This window comes from Polypterus senegalus, chromosome 13, assembly GCF_016835505.1.
Source record: "Polypterus senegalus isolate Bchr_013 chromosome 13, ASM1683550v1, whole genome shotgun sequence".
Taxonomy (NCBI): Eukaryota; Metazoa; Chordata; class Cladistia; order Polypteriformes; family Polypteridae; genus Polypterus; species Polypterus senegalus.
The window spans coordinates 162401695-162429257 of record NC_053166.1 but is presented as its reverse complement, the minus strand read 5'-3'; the positions used below and the strand labels follow the sequence as shown (position 1 = coordinate 162429257).

Here is a 27563-nt window from a genome sequence, read left to right as displayed (position 1 = left end):
ATCAGCGCCCGCCTTCTCATCTGAGATCTCATTGAGGTCACATTCAGATTGCATTGTGTGATTCTGCCTATTATCTCCCTTCAGTTTATCCCTTTAAGATACCAGCTGCACCCAGCTGTGCGCTTCAATGACCCCGCTGGTCTGGAGGAGGCCAACGCTGCCCTTCCTGTCCTGTCCTGTGCTAACGAGGCGGACCTTCTTCCTTCCACACATCCACTTCAAATCCACCTGATTAGAATCGGAGGCCAAAGAAAGGCCGTCAGGTGAAGGGGCTCGGCGCCAACTCGGCTGTCTGTTCCAGTGTGGGTGCACACGGGCTGGACTGGCATTGCAGCCAGAAGAGGGGGCGGCTCCTTACCTGGACGGGAGGCTCCCTCGAAGGCAGAAAGGCATCCCGACCGGGGAAGAGAGAGGAACCTGACCTGGGAGGGATGGCCAGAACAGGGGGGCGGAAATGGAAGGGGACACGGGGGACTTGCTATTCCTCCAGATGACAGATGGCAGCAGCCCTCCATAAAGGTGGGAGGTGTAGTCCAGCAATACAGCCCTGCTGGGTGCCACCGTTTATGGGACTTCCAAGTGACCCAGAAGGACTTCCATCGGGCAATCGCCCTGGCATCAGACGTACTCCCGGGTCCATAATAAAGGGGGCCACACTCCCTTATCCAGCTGGGAGGATGTGTGGTGGAGAGAAGAAGAGAGGAACTGTGAGGAGAGACCACCACCTCCATATAAATAGACTGCCATTATCTGGACCCGCGACTCTGCGTGTGTTTCCTTCACGCCCGGTATGCCCAGCTATGACCATTTTTAATATTCGGCCGCGGTGACCCCCAGCATTTCTTTCTTTGTTTTTTGCTGTTTTCCAATTGCAGCAGAGGCAGGTGAAGTGACCTGCTCAGGGACTCACTGGGGTCAGAAGTGGGATTTGAACTCCAAAGCCTCAGCCACCACGCCACACAGTCACGCCATACAAATGCGGGGCACTCGACTCTACCAACGATCGCGGGGAAGACTGGGAGAGGAAAACCTAAGATGGGAAAATGTGAGCAAAAGTGACGAATGCAGACTCACCCTGCTGAATGACGGTTTCTCCTGCGATGTGTGTGACTGGAAACATGGCGTCAAATATGTCACTGAAAAGAAAAAGCACACAGTTAGTTCAAAGGACAAAGTGACGATGACGCCAACGCCTCACCTCGGGCCACTGAGCTGTGCTTACAAACTTAGCGACTCCGTTCAAGATGGCGGCCGAGCGTCGATCAGCGTCACGATTTCGAGGACAGCTTCAACGTGTCATTTTGGAACAAACAGACAACGTTATGACATTTAAAGGAAAAGCAGCTGCGCACGCCAACCCAGCGCACGCCAACCCAGCGCTCGCTTTTGTGAACAGAAAATACGTCCTTACGTACCAGAAACGGGCGATAAAACGGGCATCTCGGGAAGCCTTTGGCTGCCACACACACAGAGGGCACGTCGTCTCATGGTGGACACCTCATTGGTAAGCTCTGAGCTTTTGATTTTCCGCTGGCGCCCCATGCCCACAGCCTCCACTGTAAGGCGAGTTACTTTTATAAGTTTACCACAACACTTTAGGGCACAATTTCCCGTGGCGAACGCGTGATTCCCGTGTTTGTCGATTTGAAAAATCCTGAAGTCATCCTTTAAAGGCCCAAAGGGGGTGAGGAGGACACTCGACCTTCTCCTTTCCCCCCCTTTGTCGACCTCACGGCTTGGCTTTGGCCGAACTTCCATAGACGGCTGTGTGGCGTTCACAATCAGTCCAGTCGGTCAACTGAAGTGACCACAGGTGGACTGCACACAAGGCGCCGAGACGTCTCCGTGACCGTCAACAGGAGCCCAACTTCAAGGGTCCGGACAGCTGTGTCAGTGGGAGGCCTCGGCTCGCAGCTCCGGGGGGGCCGGCTTTGCATGCAGCTTTTCATTCCGACCAGCCTCCTAATCAGATGCCAGTCCTGCCAAGACAAGGCCATCCAAGTCAGCTGGAGGGCCGTCTGCTCCTTCGTTTTCGGCATTTTGGTTTTGGAAAACAAGAAACAATTCAAACTGAAATGCAGCTGCTGAAAGCTAAAATAGCGTGAGGGACCAACGGGCATCCCCTTCGGGACGAGTCCTGCTCACTTTACCTGGGCAACGGAGGACATTCCCCTGCCATGCCAGCACATGGGCACAAGAAGATGCTGCAGCAGCGGCTACACTGGGGTTGGTGTCCCAGCAATCCCAGAAGAACACACCGACTGGGCCGATGGTACAGTGGGTGACCACCTACTATGGGCACAGCATTCCGCATTGCCTCCATTCCAGGCATTGGGTAGTGGCATTCTGACTGGAGGACTCCAGTATGGGCACCTTGGGAGTTGTGGTTCTATGGGTCTGCTCTGCCAGGGGGGGACTGGAGATTACTTAATGACGCAAGTAACATTGGGGTCCTGCCTGACCCAGAAGAGCTTCTAGGGGGTGTAATGCCCTCAACCGGACTTGGGGGAGTCAGATGTTGGCGAGGGATTAGAACACTGACTGGCATAAGAGGGTATTGATGCCATTAAAGCTCTCTGATTTCACTTGGCCTGCTGTGTGTGCAGTCATGTCTGCAACGCCCCCTGGAGGCCACAATGGGCAATTCAGGGTACAGAATCATAACAAGCAACGTAACTTAAACTAAACCCAAAACGTATTTAGCAGCAAATGAATGGGTTTTTAATGAAAGTGGAAAGCTGCCGCCACGTCGGCCCACCAGAGAGGACCCCCCGCTCTACAACTAAAAATTCTAATCTGTCCTGGAGGAATGAAAGCATCAACAAGAGAGGGACTTAAATACCAGGAAACGGGCAGAACGAAAACCTGCTGCCAACGCGGCAAAGATGGCCAAAGGGGACCCCCCCCCTTCTGAGCTTACTTCATTATGGAGTTGAGAAGGTCTGGACTCGACTACTGGGCGTGGGGGGCTTCCATTTTGGGGGTCCTGCTTAGAGTCAATGGAAGACAAATCTTCAGACTGCAGCCTGCCAGGGTACAACAAGCAGCACCACCTCACAGGGGTCTCACCAACACCACTCGCCTATCCAGGGATGTGCCGTCGCCAGCGTCCACTTCAAATGGGAACGGAGACAACGGCCGGTGGGGTGGCCTCGCGGTTAAAGCCCAAGACTTGAAATCCCACTGCTGCCACCAAGTCAGCACAATCCTAAAGTACGAGTGTGCATCTTAACAGGCAGCTAACGATTTAGCATCAGTGATGGCGGCGCAGCCCGGAGGGGCTAACGGCCATGGAATCGACCCGGAGACCCTCGGCAGATCACCTCACGCTGCGCCGCAAGCCTTTTTTTGTTTCTCAGCTCCGCCATTAACCTTTTCCTGCCAGAATGAATGGGAACGAGTCAAGAATGTTATCTGCCATATCTGAGTGAAGTGCTGTCACCACCTAAGGGGAAAGCCTCCAGGAGCTGGCATCTCCAATCATCGGCGCGATCTCCGTGTCAGCAATTCGAAACATGTCTCTATCACTTCAAAGGCCCCCCAGGTGCACCTTTCACCCGGACCCCGGGGACCCTTTGGGATGTCATCCGGTCGGGCTGTGAAGTGAAGCCCCTTTTGAAACTCCCGACACTTCCTGCTCGTCACCATTTCTGGGGTCACCTTTGGCTCTGGTGCACTTTGCTAAGAGGGTTAACTGTCAGGGGGCACATTTTACACGTTTACTTCCGTGAGCAAAACTCAATTATTATCAACAAGCGGCAAATAAACATCTCGGGACATAAGCTCGACGTACTGGTCTCCTTACGACCTGTAAATGATTTACAGCAGCGGAGTGGAGGGGCCGAGCACAGCGGGCATAAACCATGCGGGACCTCCCGAGCGCTTGGCAGACTGTGCCAGGCTTAGCAGCCTCCACCACACACTCAGGGGGCACCGAGTTAGTTCAGGCAGCCACCAACCAAATGAAGGCCCACCTAACGATAAACAGAGTCGGGGCACACGTGAGATCTGAACCTGGGGTATGAAAACAATATGGCCAAAGGTATGCAGACCGAGTTCAGGTGCTTCTGTTGTTGGCAGGTGCCAGCTGCTGCGTTCGATTAAGTTCTGCACCTTCTAGTTTGCTGCATAGGATTCTGGCAAAAGTGCGACCCGCGTTGGAATGAAATCAAACAAATCACCGGGACCGCATCGGATGTACCCTCGAGGTCTTAAGGAGGCTGGCGAGTGCAGATAGAAACCCTTGGCACATATTTTAGGAAGTCACTGCACACTGGAGACATTCCAAAGAACTGGGAAATGGCAAATATTATTAAGAAGGGTGAGCGGGCAGAGCCAAGCAACTGTAGGCCATCACAGGAAAATGAATGGAAGGAATTATGAAGGAGAAGACGGAGCAGAACCTGGCGAGGTCAGAGGAGGGGGGCCGTGTTTGACTAACGGAGACAACAAAAGGATACGACCAGAGAGGAGCAGAAGATGCGACTGATGTGGACTTTCAGAGACATCTGATAAAGTGCCACCTGAGAGGGTGGGCATCAAACTAAGAGAAGTGGGAGGTCAGGGTGGGGGCAGAATTGGCTCAGACACAATAGGCAGAGGGTGAGGGTGTGAGGAACTTCCACAGAATTAAGAGTGGTGACCAGCAGGGGGCAGTGCAGGGGCAGCTGCTATTTTTAAGAAATCTATAAATGATTACGATAGGAACATAAAGAACAAGATGGTGAAGTCTGAAGACGATACCAAGATCGGCGGACTGGCAGATACAGTAAGTTGGAATCCGTTACATCATCACAGAAGGACTTGGTCAGCAGACAGGCGCGGGCAGACGACATTTAATGTCAGGAAGTGTAAAGAGTGACACACAGGAAGTTAAAATGTGAGGTGTGAATACACAATGGGGGGTCTGAAAATCGAGAGACCACCTTATGAGGAGGAGTTAGGAGTCGTAGTGGTCGACGTCCAGACAGCGTTCAGAAGCCATGAAGAAGGCTAACAGGTTATATGGCGCCTTGACGTGTGGAGTACAAGTCACAGGAGGTGACACTCGGGCTTTATAACACACTGGTGAGGCCTCATCTGGACTCCTGTGGTCAGTTTGGGTCTCCATAAAGACACAGCAGCACTAGAGAGGGTCCAGAGAAGAGCGACGAGGCTGATTATGGGGGGCTACAGGGGGTGAGTTAGGAGGAAAGATTCAAAGAGCTGAGCCTGAAGGAGATGAAGAGGAGACCTGACTGAAGTGTATAAAATGATGAAGGGCATCAGTCCAGAGGATCAGACGGTGACTTTAAAACGAGCTCATCGAGAACACGCGGGGGGACACAGCTGGACACTTGTGAAGGGTGACTGTCACACAAACATCAGGAAGGTCTTCTTTACACAGAGAGCCACAGACACTTGGAATGAGCGACCAGGTAGAGTGGTGGGCAGGAGGACTTGAGGGGCTTTCAGAAGAATGAAGTAGACAGGACTGGCGGGCTTGGTGGGCTGGGTGGTCTGCGCTCGTCCCAACTGTTCTAATGTTCTACACACAAAAACAGAGAAAGCTTTGGTACTGCAAAATGAAGGACAGTTCTTGTTTAAAGAGAATTCTGACTATGGCTTATTTATCTTGTTTTATTTCTCACACCAAACGGTCAGAAAACTGCAAGCCAGTGCCACGTGTGCCCACCAGTGCATGCCAGCAGTGAGGCCATTTCCCAACTGGTGTACCTTCTTACTTCTCTCTCTCCGTCTGTCTGTCTCTCGTTAACTGAACCCCAACTCACGGGTAGGAGGAAACGACCTTCTGCTCAAATTAAACCAACACTTGTATGAATTTAACGTTAGGCATTCATTCACACAGCCACGCGGACTTCCCTGGCGCACATTGGCTCTTAGACTTTAAGCCTGGCACTGTCGCTAGATGTCACCTTTGTCACAAGTCAGCATGTGAAGTTTCGGCTCTGCTAGACCTGCAATGGTCGACTGCAGTCAAGTCACACCACCCACCGTGCCACCGTGCCACCGCACTAGAACTGCACTGTAACAGACAAATCATACGCCAGTAAATAAATAGCAAAAAACTCAAAGTAAGTGCCCTTATTGTGAAGAGGGAGCCTCACAGTTCATCGATGCCACGCAGACTCACACAGGTGGGCTGCCGACTGTTAAACATGGCCGCCAGTCACACTGGCGCTCCAAACTGCCCCTTCAAGTACCATGAGCAGCGGTGCCAGGCAGAGGGAGCCTCACGACGCAGCTTTCCATGTCTGAGCCCAAGATCTCTATGAGCGATGCCAAGCACCAACCAGAATGCTGTTAAGCCCGCTGCTGGGCTCTGGAGCAGGGCACACCTGTCACTATCTGGCACTCTGATGGGCCAGTCACTTTCGAGCCCCTCGGTTCCAGTGAAGGGGGTGGGTCCTGTTAAATGCTACCACAGATAAAGACATTTTCGACTCCTGTGCAATTTTCTGTTCCCCTGCGCACTGAGACGTGGAGGGTCTCCAGTGGTCTTTCACAGACCCTCAAACCTACTGAACACATTTGGGAGGAATTCAAACAACAATTGTGAGCCAAGGTCTTCTCCACCAACATCAGTGCCTGCTTTGGCTGAATGGGCACAAACACCCACAGACCCTCTCCGCCATGTTGTGGGCCATTATAGGGGGGCCGCTCCATATCGGTGCCCACAGTGGGTTTTACAATGAGACGTGTGATGGTCAGGTATGCGTATCGTCACTTTTCAGAGGATATCCCACCCATAAGCCTCTATGCCCCCTTAGAACACCCAAATACAAACTCTCAGCCCCTGCCACGTAAAGCCAACAGAGCGGTGGTCCAGCTGATGACCTGCTGTGGTCACTACAGTGTGGCCCTGGCTCTGTGTGGCTGCCTGTGGTCTAACTGGAGTGCCAAGGCCTCTTGCAGGTGGCAGCAGGATTTCCTCCATGATCTCCAAGTCTTGGAGGTCCCACCATCACGACTCCCGTCCAGAGGATGATGAGGGCACCAGTACATTTCACCACACCGTGTTGTCCACGTGGTGCGTGTGGTGGTCCGCTCAATCAGTTATAATCATTTGCCAGTGTAGCTCACATTCACACTTTGCACCAGCCTATGACGCAGAGCTGGCAACGACCCGTCGGTGGTCTTTGTGGCTAGTGAGCCTGTGATTGTCCACTCTGTACTGTGACGTGGAATGCTCCATTAGTAAGTGCCACTGTCACCCAGGAGGTCCCCTTTCTGGACTCAATGAGCAGGGTGGTGAAGGAGTGTGGAGCCTGCATGTTCTCCCCTGTCCACAGTCTACAGACATGTGCTGAGGTGCAACGGCCCCCCAAGGTGTGTGTCTGATCCCCCTGTCATGGACCAGCGCCCCGTTTCTGCCTTACACTCGATGCTTTAGGCTTCAGCGTCCACACAACCCCACTCTGGATCAGCGGATGGGTGGTCTCGGCACTCCGGGACACCCCGTGTCATCGCCCACCTGCTTAGAACTCCTGCGATGAATGAACTGACGTCCATTTAACTCCAGCACACTTCCCTCGTACGTCTTGCCAAGGATTCGGCCCACAATGCCCCAGGAATATGCAGATTTAATCGTTGGTTGCCGCCCCCCTGGCTGGGGTCCACATCAGCTCTCTTGGTCTCTTCTGCTCGTTACGTTGGTCAGATGCCCACTTCTGTGGTTTTTGGGTTCCTCTATTTTTCCAAGCTGCCGTTGTTAGGATCCGTGGTTTTAGTGGATTTGGGGGGCACCAGGAACTGCCCTCTGTCCTGTAAATCCAAAGGGTCTTCCACAGCGGGTGAGCGGTTTTAATGAATGTCCGGATTTCCGTTTTCTGGTGCTGGGATTTTGTTCACCTGGATTCCATTTTGGGCTTCACTGGGCTGGCTGGGGTGTGACGGTGACAGCCCCCTCTGGTGGGCACTGTCGGTAGTGCTGGAGCTCCCAGTCCACGTCACCCTGCTGCTGCTGCTCGGGCCCAATACCCAGAATTCAGCTCTCCATTAACGGAGTGACGCTCTTAGGCTCCATTTATGTGAGCCTCTCTTTGCTTTCCTGTGTGCCCGTTGTGTTATCAGCCATTTGTAACGTCGAGCATTTGCTACAGTGGTCCGGGACCACCCTCATAAATCAGCCAACTAAAACTGAACGGACACCAGAGGACCACAAGCCTTTTCATTCCTCACATCTCAGGACGCTGTGCGTGTCTCCCGAGCCGCAGGTCAAAAGCAAATAAACGGCTTTTAATGTCAATTTACTTGACCCTCAGGGACTTGAATCAAATGCCCCCCAGAAGCTTCCGTGTCTCGACAGCACAGTGCGGCCCCCCGTGGCCGTCAGAGCACCTGTAACACTCCTTTATGGAGGCAGCACACCTGGTTAGGTCAGCTACGGCCTCGTCTGCTCAGAAATGTGCGTCCTGCAGGAAGAGGGTCTCGCCAAGTCTGGTTTTACAGCCGGAGGGGGCGACGACTTGGGAGGAAATGAGACGGAGCGGCCCTGGGCCTACCCACCACGTGTAGGGGCCGATGCCACCAGACGTCACTGGGCCTGTGCCTCGGCCACCACCCTGGCCCGCCTGAGCAGTGACGGCAGCGGCCGGGAGTCACACGTCCTGACGAAAGACTGAAGCCCAATTAGGGGGGCCGCACTCTCGCCTTCCTTCAGCTAACGGGAGACGGCGCAGGTAGCGATCGGCTTGGCCCTTCTCCGTAGAAAGCTTCACAAAGCTTCAGTGCGTCTGCCTGCCAAAACGCACAAGAGTTAAACCCCAGTGCACAGCCATGATGCAAGACGTTAAAAATGTGAAGGCCCGTCTCCCGTCTTCAGACGCTCCCAGTTCACGAGGTTCTCCTAAATCCGCCTCGGGCAAAGGCAGCGAGGATTCTCGGCCCACGTCCCACAATTCAATGAATCAAACGCTGACAAGCGTAAGCTGCTCTCTGAGGTGGCTACGGGGGACGTGTTCAGCCCGCTGCTTTGAGGAATACGGAGGGCAGTCTCAGCACTGGGGGGGGCTGCCCGGACCCCCAGGCCGTGAAATCGACACGAGCGAAAGACGCAGACAGACGACGACGAGCTGCAAGAGAAAGTGGGGTCCGGCGTGACTTGGGTCATCACTGCCAGTGCCACTCACGCTGTAACTTGGACCTCACGTCAGTTGAATTGGGTCACCCCAGGCAGTTTATAGCAGCGCCATCTACAGGATGAGCCAAAATGAAGCGCCACAGTTCAAACGTTTACTCTGCAAAAACGCCACACGGTAAAAGAAATGTCATTACGACACAAAAACGGGTACACGACACAGAGGAGGTGGCCATCACCAGCGTTACACTCTTCGAGGCCATTTCTGGACACCCGCACGACTCGTTCGGCCATTTTGTGGCAAATAACGTCCTGGAGGGCTTCAGGGTTTTCAGTGTAGACCTTCGACTTGAGAGGAAGAGATCAGGCGAACGTGAAGACCACCCAACATCACCGCGCAGGGAGATCAGCTTCCCCCCCACCCCCCAACTCTTTCAGGACCCCTCTGCTGGATCAGCTAGCCACACAACGAGGGGCTTTGAACGTTTAAAAGATGGCACAGCGGCCATCCTGAGGTCTCTCACAAACGACTTCCTACACTCTGGTCACTGGACCCCCTCGATGAAGAAGACTTGGCATTCTTTGAGCAGGAGTGGGCGCCAGTGCGTCACATATCCCCGCTGCGCCATCTGTAAGAGACTCTGGCACAGCAGCAATGAGCTCTCCCGTGTCACTTTGTGACCCAAGCTTGACAAGTGTTGGCTTCAAATCGCGCCACTTGATACCACTGTGAGACCCCGAGTGGGTCACTTCACCCATGAGAGTCACTCACGGTGTCGCAGACTTTGGATATGGGCGCCGGGCACGTAAATGAATGAGGTGTAACAAGAGAAGGGGGTGAAGACTTTTGAATGGCACTCTGTGAGCGGGTTGTGGATGCCCGCCTGGTTTTAAAGTACCAAATATGTGGGAGGGCAGAGCAAGCGGCCCCAGCAGTTTAACTCGAGACTCCAAACCGTCCTGTGACAACTAAATCACCACCGGCAGCCTCATCCGAAGTCGGAGTCAACATCGGGTTATCAAAACAGGATGAGTCTCCGAAAATAGTGACAAATGACAGATTAACAGTCCCGTCATCACAGATGAGGCGTCCCCATCCTTAGTCTAGAAAAACACACAGCAATCTGGGGGGGCTCAAGATTCTAACGGATCTGTGCCGCCTCACAATGGCCCACTTGGGCTTACCATCAAACAATGGAGCGCCACCTGAATAATGGCGGTTATGGATCCTCCGAGACTGGGGTTGCTATAAACTACCCAATCTGTTTACTTCAGTTGGACACCGGAGTCATCGGGTGGGATTCCTCTCTAAAATGGACTTCTGGACTCGCCCGCTCTGTGCCGCTTTGCCACTCTTTTGGTTTTTTTTTTTTTTCACTCTTTTTCTGTACATTCTTTATTTATAAACATTGCTTGTTGGTCTTTTTGTTCACAAGCCGGGGGTTGCCAGTTATCCTCCCTCTTGCTGGGACTCTTTTATAGCACTCTGGACATTTGGGCTCTTTTGCCGGCTCCCTGTGACACAGGAGTTAGAATGTGGGCCCTGGCAGAGAGTCGGTGGGCACGTCAGTTAAGTTCCCGTCCCACTCCTCAAGGGGCTTATTGCCAGTCCCCTCATACTCCTTTGTTAAAGACTTCACTTCACTAGATGCTGCCCCTTGCCCGTCCCTTCTGACTCATTGGGCACTCCCGGAAGGAGAAGAGCAACTGCCAAGATGGAGCTCGGACCCTAAACCTGAGCGCACCTCAGCCAACGGCCCACCGGACCTTTGTCGTTAACCTCAGCGCCGTCGAGCGCCTGTCATTTCTGAGTAAAGTGCCTGGCCTGGTTGGCACCCCAACATTTTATTCGGGCTCCCAAGTTTCCACCGGTCAAGGACAACAACAACTGTGCCACATTTCTGGAAGTTCTGAGAGCAGCGCCTTTGAGGGGCAATCAAGCACAGAGAGAAAGAGAACGGGCGCAAGCTGGCGAGATGGCGTGTGGGTTTCACTTTACGGGATCTTTTGCCCATTTCCTAAATCCAGTTGGGGGTGACGGTTAACGTCCAGCATCACACACCAAGATGGGGGGGCGGCAGTCGGACGTCTAGACGAAAGGCGCTATAAATGGCTGCTGCGTCATATAAAGATTCACATACTTGTACGATTTTGTGCTCCTCTGCCTCGGCTCCAAACTCGCCATCTCCGGCGTAAGGCCTGCCCTGGCACTTTAATGGGGCGAAGGCGCCTGCTGATATCACCTCAGGTCAGTGACCACAAACAACACAGAGGAGCGCGGGCACACAGCTCACTCCTGGCGCGCCAGCGGAAAATCTCCCTCATTCGACCGTGTTCAGCAAAGTCCTTGAAGAAAACTGCGAACTTCACGTAAAGGAAATGTGGAAAAGCAGCCTCGTTCATCTCCAGCCAAGGTCAGCAACCCTTTTGTGGCGGCCGAATTTTTGTGGCATGGGAAAAATGCAATTGAGAGAAGCCGCTTTGATTTCTGAAGAGCACAGCTGGCATCACTCATTGCCCCGTGTAAGCAATAAACCCGATTACTGCCTAGTGCTGACAGCCAGGTTTTTTGCTGGGTGCCTCCGTGTGCTTGAAGCGGCGGCCACAACAGAGCCCACCTCACTCTTCGTCAGCGTGTTTACTCACCGTCCCCTCCGCTGAACTTCATCATCGCCGTCTGTCTTCGACACTTCGCACGTTGTCGTCATTTAAAGAGGAAGCCGACTCACAGAAAACAAACAAGGCATTAAAACGAGCAGCTGTGCCACGAGACCCGCCAGAAAGAGGGCACAAAAACAAACCACTTGAGCTGGGATGAAGAGTTTGACACTGGCGGTCCTGGTCTTGTGAATTTAAAAAAAGAAAAAGAAGAGAGTGCCAGCTCGGCTCCGCTTCACCTCACTGGCACTGCCAGCTTGTCTGTGACAGGTGGCAGGGAGTGAATCTGTGCCCGCCCAGGTCCTCGGACTTTTCTTTCTCTTTGCTCTCTTTCACCCAAAGCTGACCTAACGAGTGGTGGGGTTAGCAGGGGTCCACACATGGTGTAACGGTACAAGTCCTGGCCACCTTAAAAGTGTCCCCAAGCTGACACTTGTTTTAAAGCCACCACCCGATGTGGGTGCACCACGGCGGTCACGTCAAGGGGCTTTATGGTCATACCGTCCATACTCAGCAGTGCAGCATACGGTGGGACGAAACAAACACAAAGAATGAAAATGGACGATAAAAGATAAATAAAGAAGTGAGTGAGTGAAGAGGAAGAAAGAAAGAAAGAAAGAAAGAAAGAAAGAAAGAAAGAAAGAAAGAAAGAAAGAAAGAAAGAATAACGGCCACAAAGTGACAAGTCGGACAAATGTGCGGCAGCATGGAGCTCAGAGTCCGGGCCACTGAAGACACGGTGCCAGCGCTGGTCCTTCACAATACTGCAGGCTTTGCAGATTCGCCACTTCACTAGGTGGTCTTCGATAGACGTTTTCTGCTGTGTGCGCAGACCCCAAACCAGGTTAGAACGCACTCGAAGGTGACCCCAGTAGAACGTGGTGAGAATCGGGGGGTTTAAACAGAAGGTCAGCTGGCAGGTGCAGCCCAATGGAGAGCCCTCGATGGGGGACCAGCAGGGGTCTTCCTCAAGTCAACAGTCATGTCTTCCGCCTCGTCTACGTTAAGGGACAGCTTGTTGCCCCTTCCACCAGTTCGCCAGTCGTCATCTTCACTGCTGATGAGACCCACCACCGCTGTGCCATCCACAAGCTTACTGATGGTGTTAGGGCTGAAGTGGGCGGGTACACAGCCCTGGGGGGCACCACCACTGAGCATGATGGGAATGCAGGTCTCTCTGTCAGGAAGTCCAGGACTCATTTGGACAGGAACGTCCATCAGTCTTGGGCACGTCGAGGTTGCTGATGCGTATGCCACTGTGCTCGACTTTCTTTAGGTGATGGTAGTGCCGTTACGCGTCTTACAATTAGCAGCAGTTTGCTTCTGAATGTGGGTGACGGCAGCCATGATGTTGGGAATGCATACGCCCGTAAAGGATTCAACGGTGAAATGGGCTTGGGAGGAAACTTCAAGGTGGTCATGGCAGAAGAGACAATAACTGGCACGGTTGGGTCAATAACTGGCACAGGTTGGGTCAATAACTGGCACAGGTGGGTCAACAACTGGCACGGGTGGGTCAATATCTGGCACGGGTGGGTCAATAACTGGCATGGGTGGATCAACAACTGGCACGAGTGGGTCAACAACTGGCACAAGTGGGTCAATAACTGGCATGGGTGGGTCAATAACTGGCACGGTTGGGTCAACAATTGGCACGGGTGGATCAATAACTGGCACAGGTTGGGTCAATAACTGGCACGGGTGGACCAATAACTGGCACAGGTTGGGTCAATAACTGGCATGGGTGGGTCAACAACTGGCACGAGTGGGTCAATAACTGGCATGGGTGGATCAATAACTGGCACGGGTGGGTCAACAGTTGGCACAGGTGAATCAATAGCTGGCACATCAATAACTGGCACGGGTGGGTCAATAACTGGCATTTCCCTTACTGGCTGAAGCTCTCAACGCTACAAAAGCAGACATGGCTGCTGTAGGATTTGCGAGGTATGACTGAGGCAGGACTGGTACACATGGAGGCGCGACAATCCCTGTGATCGTCCCTCCATAATCAGACAGACGAGGGGCACAAACAGACAAGCCTAACGAATATCACTTTACCACAGGCGGCCCTCGATGAACGTCCTCAGTGAGAATCAACTCAAACGAGAGCCCATCTTCATTAGCCACATCATTGCTAAAAATGAACGCAGAGGAACTTCCTAAGCTTGCGGCTACAAAGGTTAGCGGCCCGCTGGCACTCTTGGCATCAAATCAGCGGCCTTGCAGAGGCCCTCAGTAAAGCTGATATTATGGTTTTGGCCTCTGATGGCCAAGCAGGCCCCGTGAGATGGACAGCTCACCTCTGGCATCTGCGAGTCGCCCGTCATTGGCTCCCTAATTCGTTTATTGACAGTAAATTCCTCATAAGGGGGCCAGCGGGATGGGCACAATGTGACAGGGTCAGGGCATTGTGTACGGTGACGACGTTTTCTCAGTGGCCAATGGGGTCACCAAGGTGTCTGTGCAGAAGAAACAAAAATGCACTCCAGCCGACCCGGAACTAAGGAAACTGTGTGCCGTGTGTGAAGTGGAGTGTGACGCGCCTTTGATTTTGCCCTCGCGCTGCCCTGCCCTGCCCGCCATCGCTGACTTTACTTGCAATGCTGCTGCTGCTGTGCTCGTGTGCTAAAAGACTAAATCAATATGTCTTCAGGCTTACTGGGAAGGCCAAGATAAATGGAGCTCCTTTGATGTGGGCTGCTAAAGTGTTTCACAATCGGATATCGCGGGCGGTCTGCTTTGTGACGAGAGCTCATTTATAAACCACACGTTTGGCAGTTAAGCACCCGGGCACATTCCGGGGACCTGGACACATTCCTGCACTAAAAGGGTCGTCCTGCTCCAGGATAAGAGAATTACGGATTTCTCCAAAATCGGCGACAGAACATTAATAATAAAAAAAAGACAGAGGGGCAAATACCTGAGTGGGCTGTCTTATTGGTTTGGGGGGCACGGCAGACATTCACAAACATCCAGACAGATGTGACAATAAGGACACAACGCCATGCGGCTTGTCACTGCCGTTCACTCAGATTGGCTGCTATTGGGCCACATGTGTCACCTAAGAGAAGTGGCACGGCTGGAGAGTCAATGACATCACACCTTCCTAACGGGCAGCCATTCTGGGTGGGCCTTTTGGGGGGCCGTGCTGGATGTTCACAGGGTAAAGAGTGCTGACCCCCTTGAGAGTTGTTATACAGCATTGCAGCACCGGGGGGCTTTGTTTGGCCCCCACTCCCGGTCCGGGATGAGTGGGGTAGGAAGATGGATGGGTGACACCGAGCTGCAGAAAAAGACTCTTTGAACGTTCAGAGTGAAAACGGGGCTCTAAAACATGTGGGCTAAAATAATTCTAAATAGAAAACACAAAATAAGGAATCCCCTTTACTATGGCACTGCCCAGTGGGGGTCACCTCGCCGAGGTCTTCACACATTTCATCTGATGGTCAATGTGGCGGCCTGCCCTGCACAATGAAGACAAAAGAACACGCCAAGCAGCTCCATGAAAAGCCAAGACAGGGGAAGGTGGCAAGAAATCCAAACATGCAGTTACATCAATCATGGAGAAGAAATGGGCAGAGTGCGGCACAGAGGTAAGTCTGCCAGAGCAGGAACGGACGATGACGACAAGGCCTGACATGACGTGATGCCACGCCGCTATCCAGGGCACCTCACTTCTTTTTTTGTTTTTCCAGTTGGACCACCAGTAGGTGTCAGTAGTGGGATCTGAACCCCCAGTTTGAGGCGTCGAGTTCATCACCACACTTGTCTGCACGAGTGCCAAGGGACTGGACAGACAACAACTGTGCCCGGGCACTTCACCAGTCTCAGCTTTTATGGGAGACTGGCAAAGAGAAGAGTAGAAGCCACACAGGAGATACCAACGTCTGCTGGACCGGACATGGCTAAGATTGAGTTTTCTGGACATCGGACTAAACGCCACGTTACGCTGCACATTACTCTCTGTGATGCCCAACGGCGGCACCACCAGGCTGCGGGCAAGCGTCTTCTGCAGCAGGACCTGGAAGGCTTGTGAAGGGGAAAATGAATGCAGCAAAATCCTGGAGGAAGGAAAACCTGATGGGGTCTGCAAGGCCGAAGACAACGACCTGGGTGGGCCTAAAGCTCCACAGGAGTGGTCCTGGAGTGGCCAAAGGAGAACTTGTGGCTCAGGACCCCCGCGACACCTGACAGGGCTCGAGCTGTTTGATAAAACCGGCCAGGCAGATGATGAGAGAGACCTGAGCACAGCCGAGTCCGGACCACCACGGCAGGGGGTGAAGACCCACTGTGTGTCTCAAAAAAGTCAAACTAAACCCTCTGTGATTTGATGGCGGTGGGGGGGTGGTGGCACAGTTTCTTGGACACGGGACTCTAAAACGCTTTGTCTGCTTCTGGTGATCTCTGCCAATGCCCATCAGACCCCCATTTCACGTGCCAAGCACAGACTCCTAAAACAAAACGAGGGGCAGGATTTTCAAATCCTCGACACTTTTTGTCCACTCTGATGGCACAGACCCCTGAATTAAGCCACAGCACAAGTCATTCACTGGCGCCGCCCTCATTGTCCTTGCCAGCCAGGATAGAGATGGGTGGTACAGAAGATGCCAGTTAGTGTGGGCAGCAACTGGTACATCTCTGCGCCCCCATCTTTCTGTTTCCATCGGCTTTAATCTGAATGAGGATTTCAGGCTGCTCTGTTTTCTGTGCTGCCAAGCAAATGAAATAAAAGTAAAGCAGACAACACCCTGGTTGTGATTTGAAATTGTTAATTACGTTTACGCCGATTATTAGCACTTGCTGGACACGACTCAGAAATCAAACCCTTAAATCCTCCTGGAGGAAACGCGCCAAGCCTGTGCTGAGCGGAAAGTGAAATCAAAAGCAGAAGACTACAATCACCGGACTTAGGCAATCATTCTAAAATGTAGCTACAAACATAATTATGGCTAAAGTGGCACCCTTTAATTCTAGGATGGCATTGCTGTTTTCAGTTCATAACTATTTTTATAAGCCATCCATTGTCTTTGTCATTCTTTCTGGTCTGAGTGCCACATCCTAACAGCAGTGTTGGGTGCAAGGAAAGAATGAGGCCTTGGCAAACGACAGGCCTGGCACCGCGATAAGCTGGCAACACGTTTATGGACTGTGGGAGGAAAACTCCATGAACACGGAATGCACATGTGAGCTCCACACAGGAGCTGGAAATCCAAAAGCAAGCAGAAAGTGTAAGGGGCGCCCTAAAATGTTAGCAACCACCAAAGTATTTGCTCAAGTAGAAGAAAATGTCGATGTCAGACGGTCACTTCAATATCGTCTACCTCATGGATGAGAACTTCCACAGCCGTACTTTGTCACACTCCGGGGTCCTATGAGGTAAGCAACACCCCCCCAACCCAGTGACAGCAGCAGACTCCGCCCCTTCAGGTCAGAGGTAAGGGGTCTGCTACGGGGCACACTCCGGACCCCCTGGCGCTCCGAGCAAAGGAGAGCATTAAAACAAAACTGAGTGCCACTATGAACAACGCTGCACGTCCTCTCCGTGACACACAAACACGGAGGACTTTCAGCCAACAAGTGTGTCAAGAAACGAGACGGCAAGGCGACTGTGTGGCACCTCACGGGAACTGGGACTGGGCCTGATGAGTCAGACCTTCGCTTTCATTTTTATTTAACTTCTACTTTGAGTCATTCTGGTGTGCGTTCAGATCATAATATACAGGTGTGTGTGTGTGAGTGTGTGTGTGTGTGAGTGTGCGTGCATCTATCTATGTGTTTAAAGAGCTTCTTAAGGTAGGCTAATTTTTTCCCTGGGCACAAATAAAGTCCATCCATCTATCTGTCCATTCAGCCAACCCACCCATCCATCTATCTATTTATTATGTAGTGCCTTTCACTCTATCTATTATATACTGCCTTATCTATCTATCTATCTGTCTAATCATATAGTGCCTTTGACTCTATCTATCTATCTGTCTGTCTACATATGTGACCCTGTCTACTATACCAAATTCTATCTGTCTGTCTATCTTTGTTTCTCATTCTTTCTTTCCGACTGTCTATCTATCTATCTATCTATCTATCTATCTATCTGTCTATGTGATCCTGCCTACTATACCAAATTCTGTCTGTCTGTCTATCTTTATTTCTCTCTGTCTGTCTTTGTTTCTCTTTCTTTCTGTCCGACTGTCTATCTAGCTATTCGTTCGTCTGTCTGTCTGTCTGTCTGTCTGCCCGACCTTAACAAGTCTCCCTGTGTCCTTGTGCCCGAGTTGATCAGAGTGTACCCACTGCGCCCAATCTGCCTCACCAATTCCTGTCCTTCTTTCTCTCGTCCTCACCTCCTGGCATTTTATTCCTTGGCACAACAGGAATGTGCAAACACTCCATGGAGGACGAGGAGGCTGACGGCAGCAGTGCATCCTGACCAATCACAACACAAACATAACGCTGTGGCCTCACTTGGCCTTCATTTCCATTCAAAACACAAACTTGATTTTCTTTTTCTCTCTAAGAGCCACCAGCTCGCCCCCCAATGGCTTTCTGTGGGTTTGCCGTGTCAAGGACTCTCCAAAGCTCGCTCTGTACTTGTTATCAGTGCTCTCGGGCTCTTAAGCTAATCTGTTCCTTCTACTCCAGCGCCCACCGCCCACCCGCCGGCCTGCCAGCCCCCTGTTTATTTAAGGTACTCTTTAAAGAGCCTTCCACCTCTCACAACAGACACAGAAAACCTGACCAAAATTCCAAAGAATAAAGGCAGCCATGATAAATGGGCCCAATGCTGCAATGGAAGAGGAAAGAAAGGCAGGAATGAACGGCGGGGCTCACGTTAGCCCTCTTTGTTAAAAGAGGGAGGAGTAAAGGATTACCACGCGGTGCTTTTCTCCGGGTTATGGCTGCGTTTTGGTTCATGTGATCTGCGTGTGAAGCTGGCACTCGACTGGTCCAACCGGACCCACAAGAAATGGATTGAGTGGGCAGGCGGTCTGGGAGGAAGACCACAAGGGGAGCAGCGCTGAGCTCTCGCACTCAGAAATGCAGAAAGGACCAACAGACAACGGGTACCGGAAAGGGCATCGCCGACGGGTACTTAAGGAAATTAAAAGAGAAAAGAGCCACACTTCAGAGCTCAGAAATCATCAGCTGGCATCAAGCCGGGCAGACGACTGCAGAGTGCGACTTTTAGCGAGTTCTCAGCATTCCACAGCAAGAGGCCATCTGCCCACAAATCAATCCCACGTCAAACTCCCTTCGCCATTCACAGCTAACAAGGTTTTTATTTATTTCTTCTTTTCAGTCTCCTCGGTTTAAAGTAATAAGAACACGTGACGCCTCGTCTTACACTTCATTCTTACGATGTTTCCAGTTTCAGAGACTCCACTGTCACCACGTCCCGTCGTACCCGTTGGCTGATTTCCTCTGTAAAGTAATGTCCGATAGCCCACCTGTCAAACCCAGTTAATCCTGTTCGGGATCGTCAGGCTGGCACCCCACCTGGCTGCACTGGGCAGAGGGGCAGCCAAACAACCCATCACTGCACGACTCCCGTGGACCACTCAAGAGTCCTCAGTCAGCCTTAGCAGTCCATCTTTGGGATGAGGGGGAATAACCCAAGAAGGTGCCCCCATAAACAATGCGACTATGGACAAATGCCACCTTATAAGATAAAGACGGGCAGCTTGATGGACTGATTCGTACCATAGTAGCGTCCATCACCTGTAAGACTGGCAGGAGCCTTTGCAGGTGGTTTAAAATGCCTGGTGGGCACACGTCACTCCTTTGGCACAGAGCTGCAGCGGCACATATTGAGCTCAATGCCTGCCAACCGAGTAGACAAAGGGTTGGCAGCAATGCATAGGGGGACACTCCGGAGGTCCAGCGCTCATTGGGTCTGACGATGAGCCGCTTCTGGCGACTCTCAATCCAGCCTCGTTTCCTGTGGAGCTCCTGGCTGCCCGTCTCCAGTCTGAAGACCCTCTCGATCGCCGGAGTCCTGGCGAACTGAGGACGGTTTTCAAACGTTCTTGTCACTACACATGTGGGACTCGCTGGCATTGTGTTCTGCAATCTTCACTTGCGGTGGTCACGTTTGTCCCCTCCTCCTGTCACACGTGTCCCCAGACAGTCCCCCAGGGTGGTGTTTACTCAATCGTGTGGACTCCTTTGGATAAAAGCGTCAAAGTGTGAATGTAAATTAATTATAGCAGAGACACTAGGGGGTCGAGCGCATACACTGCCGCCAAAACTCGAGGAGACGATATTTAAGAAAAGCGAAAAAAAAAACACAAAGAAGATCAGACCCCAGAGACGAGCCAACGCACACGGCGAGACCCAACATCGAAGTCAATTCACAAGGTTGAGAACGAGGTGAAACACGCGCCATCGACCGTTAAAATGCTGCATCTGTGACATCACATAACGGCTACCGAGATAAAATGGCGACACCCATGAAGAAACCACAAAGGCGTCACGGGAAGACACCAAAGAATAAATACTCCTTTGAAAATATCACCAGATATCTGGAATCCTCACATCCCAAATCTCTACGAGATCTAAAAAAAGATTCAAGCAACGAACCATAAAGGTTCTAAAAATACACAAGCAAACTCGACGGCGACGGCACGTCCAGGGTGACCTCCAGGCGAGACGTGTACGCTTGTGAGGAGGCCTCTTCTGGTAAGATGTCTCCACTCTTTTGGCATCTCGTATACAACGCACAGGAAACGTATTCGAGATTCTGATGAATTTCAAAGTTTTAGACCTGCCTGAGTCCGAAAATACACGAAGTATAAGGAGGCATAGTAATCGTCCAAAAATCCGATAAATCTCGACGTTTTAGACCTCCCTGAGTCTTAAAATACCGTTTTTGGAATGATGTCGGTAACTTGAGGTCGCTGTCACTTTGGTCAACCAAATTGCGCACACAAGTATTGGGTAGAAAACGTTGACTTCTATTAACTTTTGAGCGATTTCCGCTCACCGGAAGTGGTGCTTTACCTGAAATGTTTCCCCAGAAATATTAATATTATTAGCATATTATGGTAACGCACCACATTCTAAGCATTTTTTGCCGCTTTGTAATTTTTCGAGATGATCGCAGTTTTCCGTTTCCCGTTCTAACGGTAACGCACGCGTATTTGAGAACGTTTTTGCTTTACGTCGACTAAGGTGTGACATTACACACATTACTAAAGTCTCGTGCGACTTGTGATCCACTTCCGCTTACTGTAATTTACCTGAAGTGTTTGCCAAAATAAAATTCTCGTGGCAAACGATTCCTGCAGCTGCAGAGTCCGAGTTATTCAGCTCCATTCATTAGATTGGCTTTGGTGCTGCCGGCTTTTTCATGTCCGTAATATAAAAACAGAATCCTTGTCTTGCGGTTTATCTGAGTACACGAGGACACCCCTAGTGGTCGGGAGGAGCCCACTTCTGGTTTTTTCTTCAGTTGTTGGATGCCAGTTGGTACAAAGGCACCAGATGTGGCACACCCTTGAAATCTTTTTGAAACGGGACCACCGGGCTCTCCAGATCTGCCGACTGCCAGCCCTACGCCTTTCACGTAATAGAAATCCCAGACTACCCCCTGTGGTGGTGCCATCACGTTGCTCAGAGTCGAACCTTTGGACACTCATCTGACAAACCCGCCTTAAGGCTGCCGTTTCCTGACGATGGCGTGGAGCTTCAGTACGCTCAGCTCAGCAGCGGCGATTCTGACAAGCCACGGATACGTTAAACAGCCGGTAACGGGACATCACGGCTCGACTGCTCTCGCCAACGAACACACGAGACGTCAGCAACTGGCTGCAAAGGCAGCAAACGGCGGAGCTGGCTGACAGCACCATCGCCTGTTTGTGCCACCCACTTTCCCACAAACAGAGCTCTTCAGGTTCTTCCTTCCCAGTGCAATCCCAGGGGGTTCTCTGGGTATCAGAAAGGACGCCCCGCCAACTTTAGACTAGGGGTGCCAAGCAGAGCAGCCAGGCTACAGCAGCTCAGTATGAAACCTCCCCGGCCCTGCCAGTCGAAACCACTGAGCAGACTCCTGGCATAAATGCTTAGTGTGTCTAGGGTGGCACCTTCTGAGGTGGGCTGTCACGCGGTATCTCAAACAGTCGACTGCACACGATGGTCGCCTACCATTTTTCGTCTGCATTGGTCACAAAACGTGACAAGAGTCGTAATCTCGTAACACGCCGTTTTGACGTCATCACCATTGGAACAGTTTTCTAGACAAATGAGTGAAAGTTATTGGCTGGATGGACAGATGAGAGGCGGGGCTTGTTTTACACCTCCACACATTTGGAGTGACAGCCAACAGAGCCAATCAGAGGGCCCTAATTAGAAAACACGCAGATCAGGACCATCAGGACACAGCGGTGGGCAGGTGTGTGTGAACAGCAAACCGACGCAGTCAGATGGCCTCGCGCTGTTGGTAAATCTTTGTGCTGCGCCAATGCACATCCGACTTTCATCATTTCAGACGCCAGCACGACACGCGCTAACCAGGAGTGGTGCGCCGAGGAAGGCGGCGTCGGAGGTCCTCACTCCTTTATATACACGCCGGCTGAGAAGAAGAGGACTGGGGTGGGTAAGTGAGCCGGCTGGCGCTCCATCATCATCATCCTCACCCTATAGAGAGGAATTCTGGGAACCCTGTCATTAAAAATCATGAAGACAAAGCCACTCCTCCTGCCAGCCTGGTCACCAGGTAATAAGAGAGGCAGCTGTTCATAAAAGTTTAGGCCATTTTACAAAAAAAAAAATAAAAAACACAATCCCGTGATTATGAAAATGCAAAGAAGAAAAACAGAAGATGTGAAACGCAGAGGCTCTCACTCACCCTGATGTGGGTCACTTTTAGTTCATGTGAGGGCATCAAATAAAACCAAAGTGGACTCCTCAAAACAAAATAAGATCTCGGGGGGCTCCCGCCGCTCCTTAACATCAACCGACAGCTCGGCCACCAGGCACCTCTTAACCTGGCACACCTCGCCCACCTTCTCAAATCTCTCTGAACGACCATCCGAACCTCCCGAGACCACAACTGCACTTATGAAGGCCTCTCAATTCCCCGGTCAGCCTGCCTCAACACTGGGAGATACCACTTTGGGTCTACTGGGGGAGTCACACACACCTCGATTAAAAAAAATCGAAATATCCGACAGCAAAATACACAAAATGTTCCCACAGTCCAAAGACATGCAGGTCAGGTGCATTGGTGATCTTGAATTGTCCCTGGTGTGTGCTTGGTGTGTGTGTGCCCTGCGTTGGCTGGGATTGGCTCCAGCAGACCCCTGTGACCCTGAGTTAGGATATAGCGGGTTGGACAATGGATGGATGGATGGATGGATGGATGAAACACTAAATAACAAAATAAAAAACGTTTAGTAACGGAACCTCGAGGTTACCAAGACATGAAAGGAAACGCTACGGTACACCACCACTAACAATACAAGATGGACTCCCCTATCGCTGTCTCTCAACTTTCCCAGACACCCGCGACTGCACTTAGAGCTTTGCCGCCATCTTTAAAAACACTGGCCGGTAAACGTGGAATATCAAACCTGAAACAAGTGGCGGAGCATCTGAAAACAAAATGAAAGAAACAACCCGCTAAGTCCAATAACCTTGTTAAATGTATCTCTCTCTTCTTCTCTCTCTTCTTCTCCTTCTCCTGTTAAGGGTCATCACAGCGGATCATCTTCTTTCATCTCTTCCTGTCCTCGTCATCTTGCTCTGTCACACCCGTCACCTGCATGTCCTCTCTCAGCACATCCATAAACCTTCTCTTAGGTCTTCCTCATCTCCACTTACCTGTCAGCTCAGTCCTTATGTGGTCCTCTCTCCTCTCATTGGTGTGAATGCTCTTGTCAGACACGCTCAGTTCCTACACTCTCAGCTCTTAAACATTTGGACGTTTTCCTTATTTTAAGTTCCCAATTAAAGAAGACATATTATGTCCAAATCTTACTGAAGAATTTCATGCTGAAGGGTTATCAACAGAAGAAATGAGAAACGATGAAGTCAAACGAATTAACGCAAAAATTGTCAATCAGTTACACGGCAAATTGGTGAAATGCGTATCAATAGACTATACTGGAACAGTTGGTGGTGATGGTGAGGAAGATGAAAACATCAACTTACAATATGATGAAGAATATCTACAACCGTTAACACCGTCTGGTCTCCCACCGGCCAAATTACTGTAGAAAGAAGGACGTATCCATGAAAGGTAATGTAGTCCATCTTCACTAATGACATGAGACACCAAAGGAGATCTTGATATGCCAGTCGTATTAAAACGTTTACAGTTTCCCGTTAGAATCGCTTTTGTTATGACAATTAACAAATCACAGGGACAAACATTCAAAAAAGTCAGAGAAAGAAACGATATTCACTCACAGGCAGTTATACGTTGTGTTGTCACGATGTAACTCCAAATCAAAAGAATCAAAATTCAATGCGATGTTGACGAAAATTGAAAGAAATTTCCAGTAAAAGTGTAAGTTTAAAAAGTTTTTGTGTGTTAATTTCAAAGCCAAACAGAACGAAAACGAATATTGCAATGAATACCTCGAACGCAACATGAAACATAATTAAATTTCAGTTTATTATGGTTTACTATCTATTATATAGCACCTTTCACTCCATCTATCTATCCTTTCACTCTATCTATCTATCTATCTATTATATAGCGCCTTTCACTCCATCTATCTATCATATAGATCTATCTATCATATAGTGCCTTTCACTCTATCTATCTATCTCTCTATTATATAGTGCCTTTCTCTCTATCTATCTATTATATAGCGCCTTTCACTCTCTCTATCTATATTTCTATCTATTACTCTCACTCTCTCTTTCTCTGTCTCTCTCTCTCTGGATTTTAGCCTCTGTATTTTAATTTCTATTGTGAAGCTTTTCATTCTTTGGTTATTGTTCACCTTTCTTTATGTTCAAATATCGTGTGGTGGTCACAGTCTGCTGGTCGTATTTTGGCTCATTTTCTATCTCGTTATCGTTTGGCTGCTAATTGAGGAACAACAAACACTGAGGGGTCCGAGTCTTCAATTCAAACGAATTCCAAAGGAGTTCATTAGCAGCACAAACAGGCCACTCATTAAGAGAAGGCTTAGAATGAAAGGGCCGGAGTCGGGGACCCCTGCGGTAAAGCACACATGTGGTCGCTCAGCATCCTTAAAGGACCCGGCTGTTGTTGGATGTCCGACTGACTACCTTGTGGATGTGAGGTTTTCTCTGACGAAACAAACCCCCGTGTAAGTTAAGGGTCCCCAGCTCTGGGCTGCCCGAGCACATAAGGACCCTCAGCGTAAAGCACCTGTACGTCAGGTGTGTGATCTCAACACAAAAGCTGTAAGGATGAAAGGCAGCAGGTGGGCCGACAGCAGTGTCTGGCGATTAAGGGACAAAGAAGAAGAAGAAGAAGTCAGTGCCGCCGCGTCGCCCTGTGATTGGACAAACTGATGTGACTGTCACTCCCTCGGCGCACTCTCATTGTTTCCTCCATCCTGGCGCCGCGATACACACTTGGACAAAAGAGCAGAAAACCTTTCTGCGAAGCGCCAGGATGCTGGTACCCGTGTTCTGGGAGATCAAACGGAGGGCCGACGCTGCCACGTCAACGGGAGCACAGCGCTCAACTGTGGGATTTGGGCCCGATGTGCTAACTGCTGTGTCACCGCACGACTCCCCCCAGCCCACTTTCTGACTCGACAAGCCCCTTCAGGCATCCCACGAGAAGACACCCGTTATTAGAGGGGCTCCCTAGTTCTCAAGCCAGTTATTTTTCTCCCCACAGGACTTTTATTTCTTTTAAGAATTCTCTTTATAAATTCAGAGTTTGTGTTTGGAGTTTATATTGCGGCCCACACTGCCATTGTGAAAAAAGTTGCTTTGACGTCCCCTCCAGCGCTGGGCCAAGAGAAAGGCAGCCATGTGACAAGGCACCAGAGAGTCACCTCTGCAAACGGGACCACTGAGCCCCCCTCCCCTGAAGCTCTGCGAGGTGGCAGGCAGGCTGGCAGTGTGTGGCAGGCTGGCAGTGCCATGTTGATTTTGAAGCCAGCGAGTACACAACATGTCAGCATACAGGATTACACCTCAGACCTCAAACAGAAACACATCCCTCTGAAGTGAAGGGGGTGCGTCGGGTATGGGGGCACCCAAAACCTCCCAGTATGGTCAAGACTTACTGCACCATCAGAGCTGCGGTGGGCCGTCTCCCACTCCCCTACTCGTCTGTCGTTTTCGCGTCTGGCGCCCCCTGCAGTTTGTGTTTTCCAGGGTTTCTAAGATGGCACCAAATTGTTTGCCTTTCAGTCTCAACTTTAAGTTTGAGAACCAAAAACATTCCAGCGAGCGGAGCAACAAGCACCTCTGACTGACCGATGACACGGTGGGTGCAGGTGGGCTCTCGTGTGCGCCGCTCCTCCAGACGTTTCGTTTTTCCCGTTGCTTTCCCACCGATGCCTCAGCAGGTTTGTGTAATGTTGCCAATTAACTAAACGTTCGCTCTGTAACTCTTTATTGACAAGTCCGGTGTCGTGTGGCATAAAGGTCCGGGGGGGAGAGAGCCTATACAGAACAGAGGGCAGCCGCCCCGGTGTGCATGGGACCCGTGGGCACCGCCAGGGGGCACCTGGGGAGCGGATGAGCCCTTAATGGCCAGAAACGAGTCAACGAACCAATGGAGCACTTTGGGGTGTTTTATAAAAGGAGCTGGCGGCCAAAACTCCCGGGGGTCCGAGTCGGGTGGGAGAGGACAGAGCTGCCAGGAGGAGTGGAAGAGGAAAGAGAGAAAGAAGAAGAGTTCTGGGCTGTGCTGGGAAAGGCAAAAAGAGAGAAATAAAACCGTGTGTGTGCTTGAACTGCGCCCCCTGGTGGTCCACAAATGTTAAAAAAACGCCATCGTCGTTATCTTGATGTTCAAAACGACCTGACGTGTTTGTAGAAAACATGCGGCGAAGCCACCTGTGTGATTTTACAATGAATATCAGAAACGGGCATCTCAATCAGCTTAGCAGCACGATGCCAGTTTGCCACAATGTGAGAACAACCCTTGGCATATTTCCATGCAACTGACTGATTCCAGGAATTTTGTGTCCCCCCCCTCATCAACGAGCACCAGAAAACTCAACACACAGCTGCAGTCTACGTAGACATACGCCCGAGATTCACGATGTTGCACTTTAGCAGCCAAGGAAACAGGCCCGAATCTTACCAGCCTGCCCTGAGACGGGCATCAGAGGGCAGCCCAGCCTCGGGCTACAACAGGCCAACATGTGCCTTAAAGTATCTATCTATCTATCTATCTATCTAAAATCAAAGTTCAAAAAATATGCTGAAAAACACCCAAAGTGGCCAATGTGGGAGAGGATCACCGTCAACCCCTGGCTTGTATAAAAGGCAAGGCCACAATAACGCGTTAGAAAGGAGGATTTGTTGAAAGGAAAAGAAAAAACTCAACCAAAGATTCAAACAAGCGCAACATTAATCAAGAACAGCAACCCAAAGCAAATGGAATCCAAACTGAACAAACCAAGAAACGTTGGCAGAAAGTCGAGAACCAAAGGAAAACGAAAAACAGAAGAAAAGACAACACTGGTGAGAGCCGCCTAAGGCGTGATGTGTGCGCCCGTGGACTCCGCTGCCACCCAAGCCTTGTGCTGTTTGTACCAGCAGGTGGCACTGCGAGACGTGAGAAAACGTTTGGCTTCACTGTGTTGGGAATTGCCTGAAACGTCCGTCACATTCCGAGGACACCTTAGCACGATTCCATCCATCAACCCAGAAATGCCCA

At 50.9% G+C, this 27563-nt stretch overlaps 1 protein-coding gene across 2 annotated transcripts in view; it reads right to left on the bottom strand.

The window, feature by feature from the left end:
* Nucleotides 1-27563, bottom strand: part of prkar1b (protein kinase, cAMP-dependent, regulatory, type I, beta) — a 99225-nt gene that overhangs the window by 34560 nt on the left and 37102 nt on the right. For both annotated transcript variants that reach the window (XM_039775550.1, XM_039775549.1), the window contains one exon: nt 1075-1136. In XM_039775550.1, the coding sequence (XP_039631484.1) occupies nt 1075-1136 (62 nt within the window). The remainder of the gene's footprint in view (nt 1-1074; nt 1137-27563) is intronic.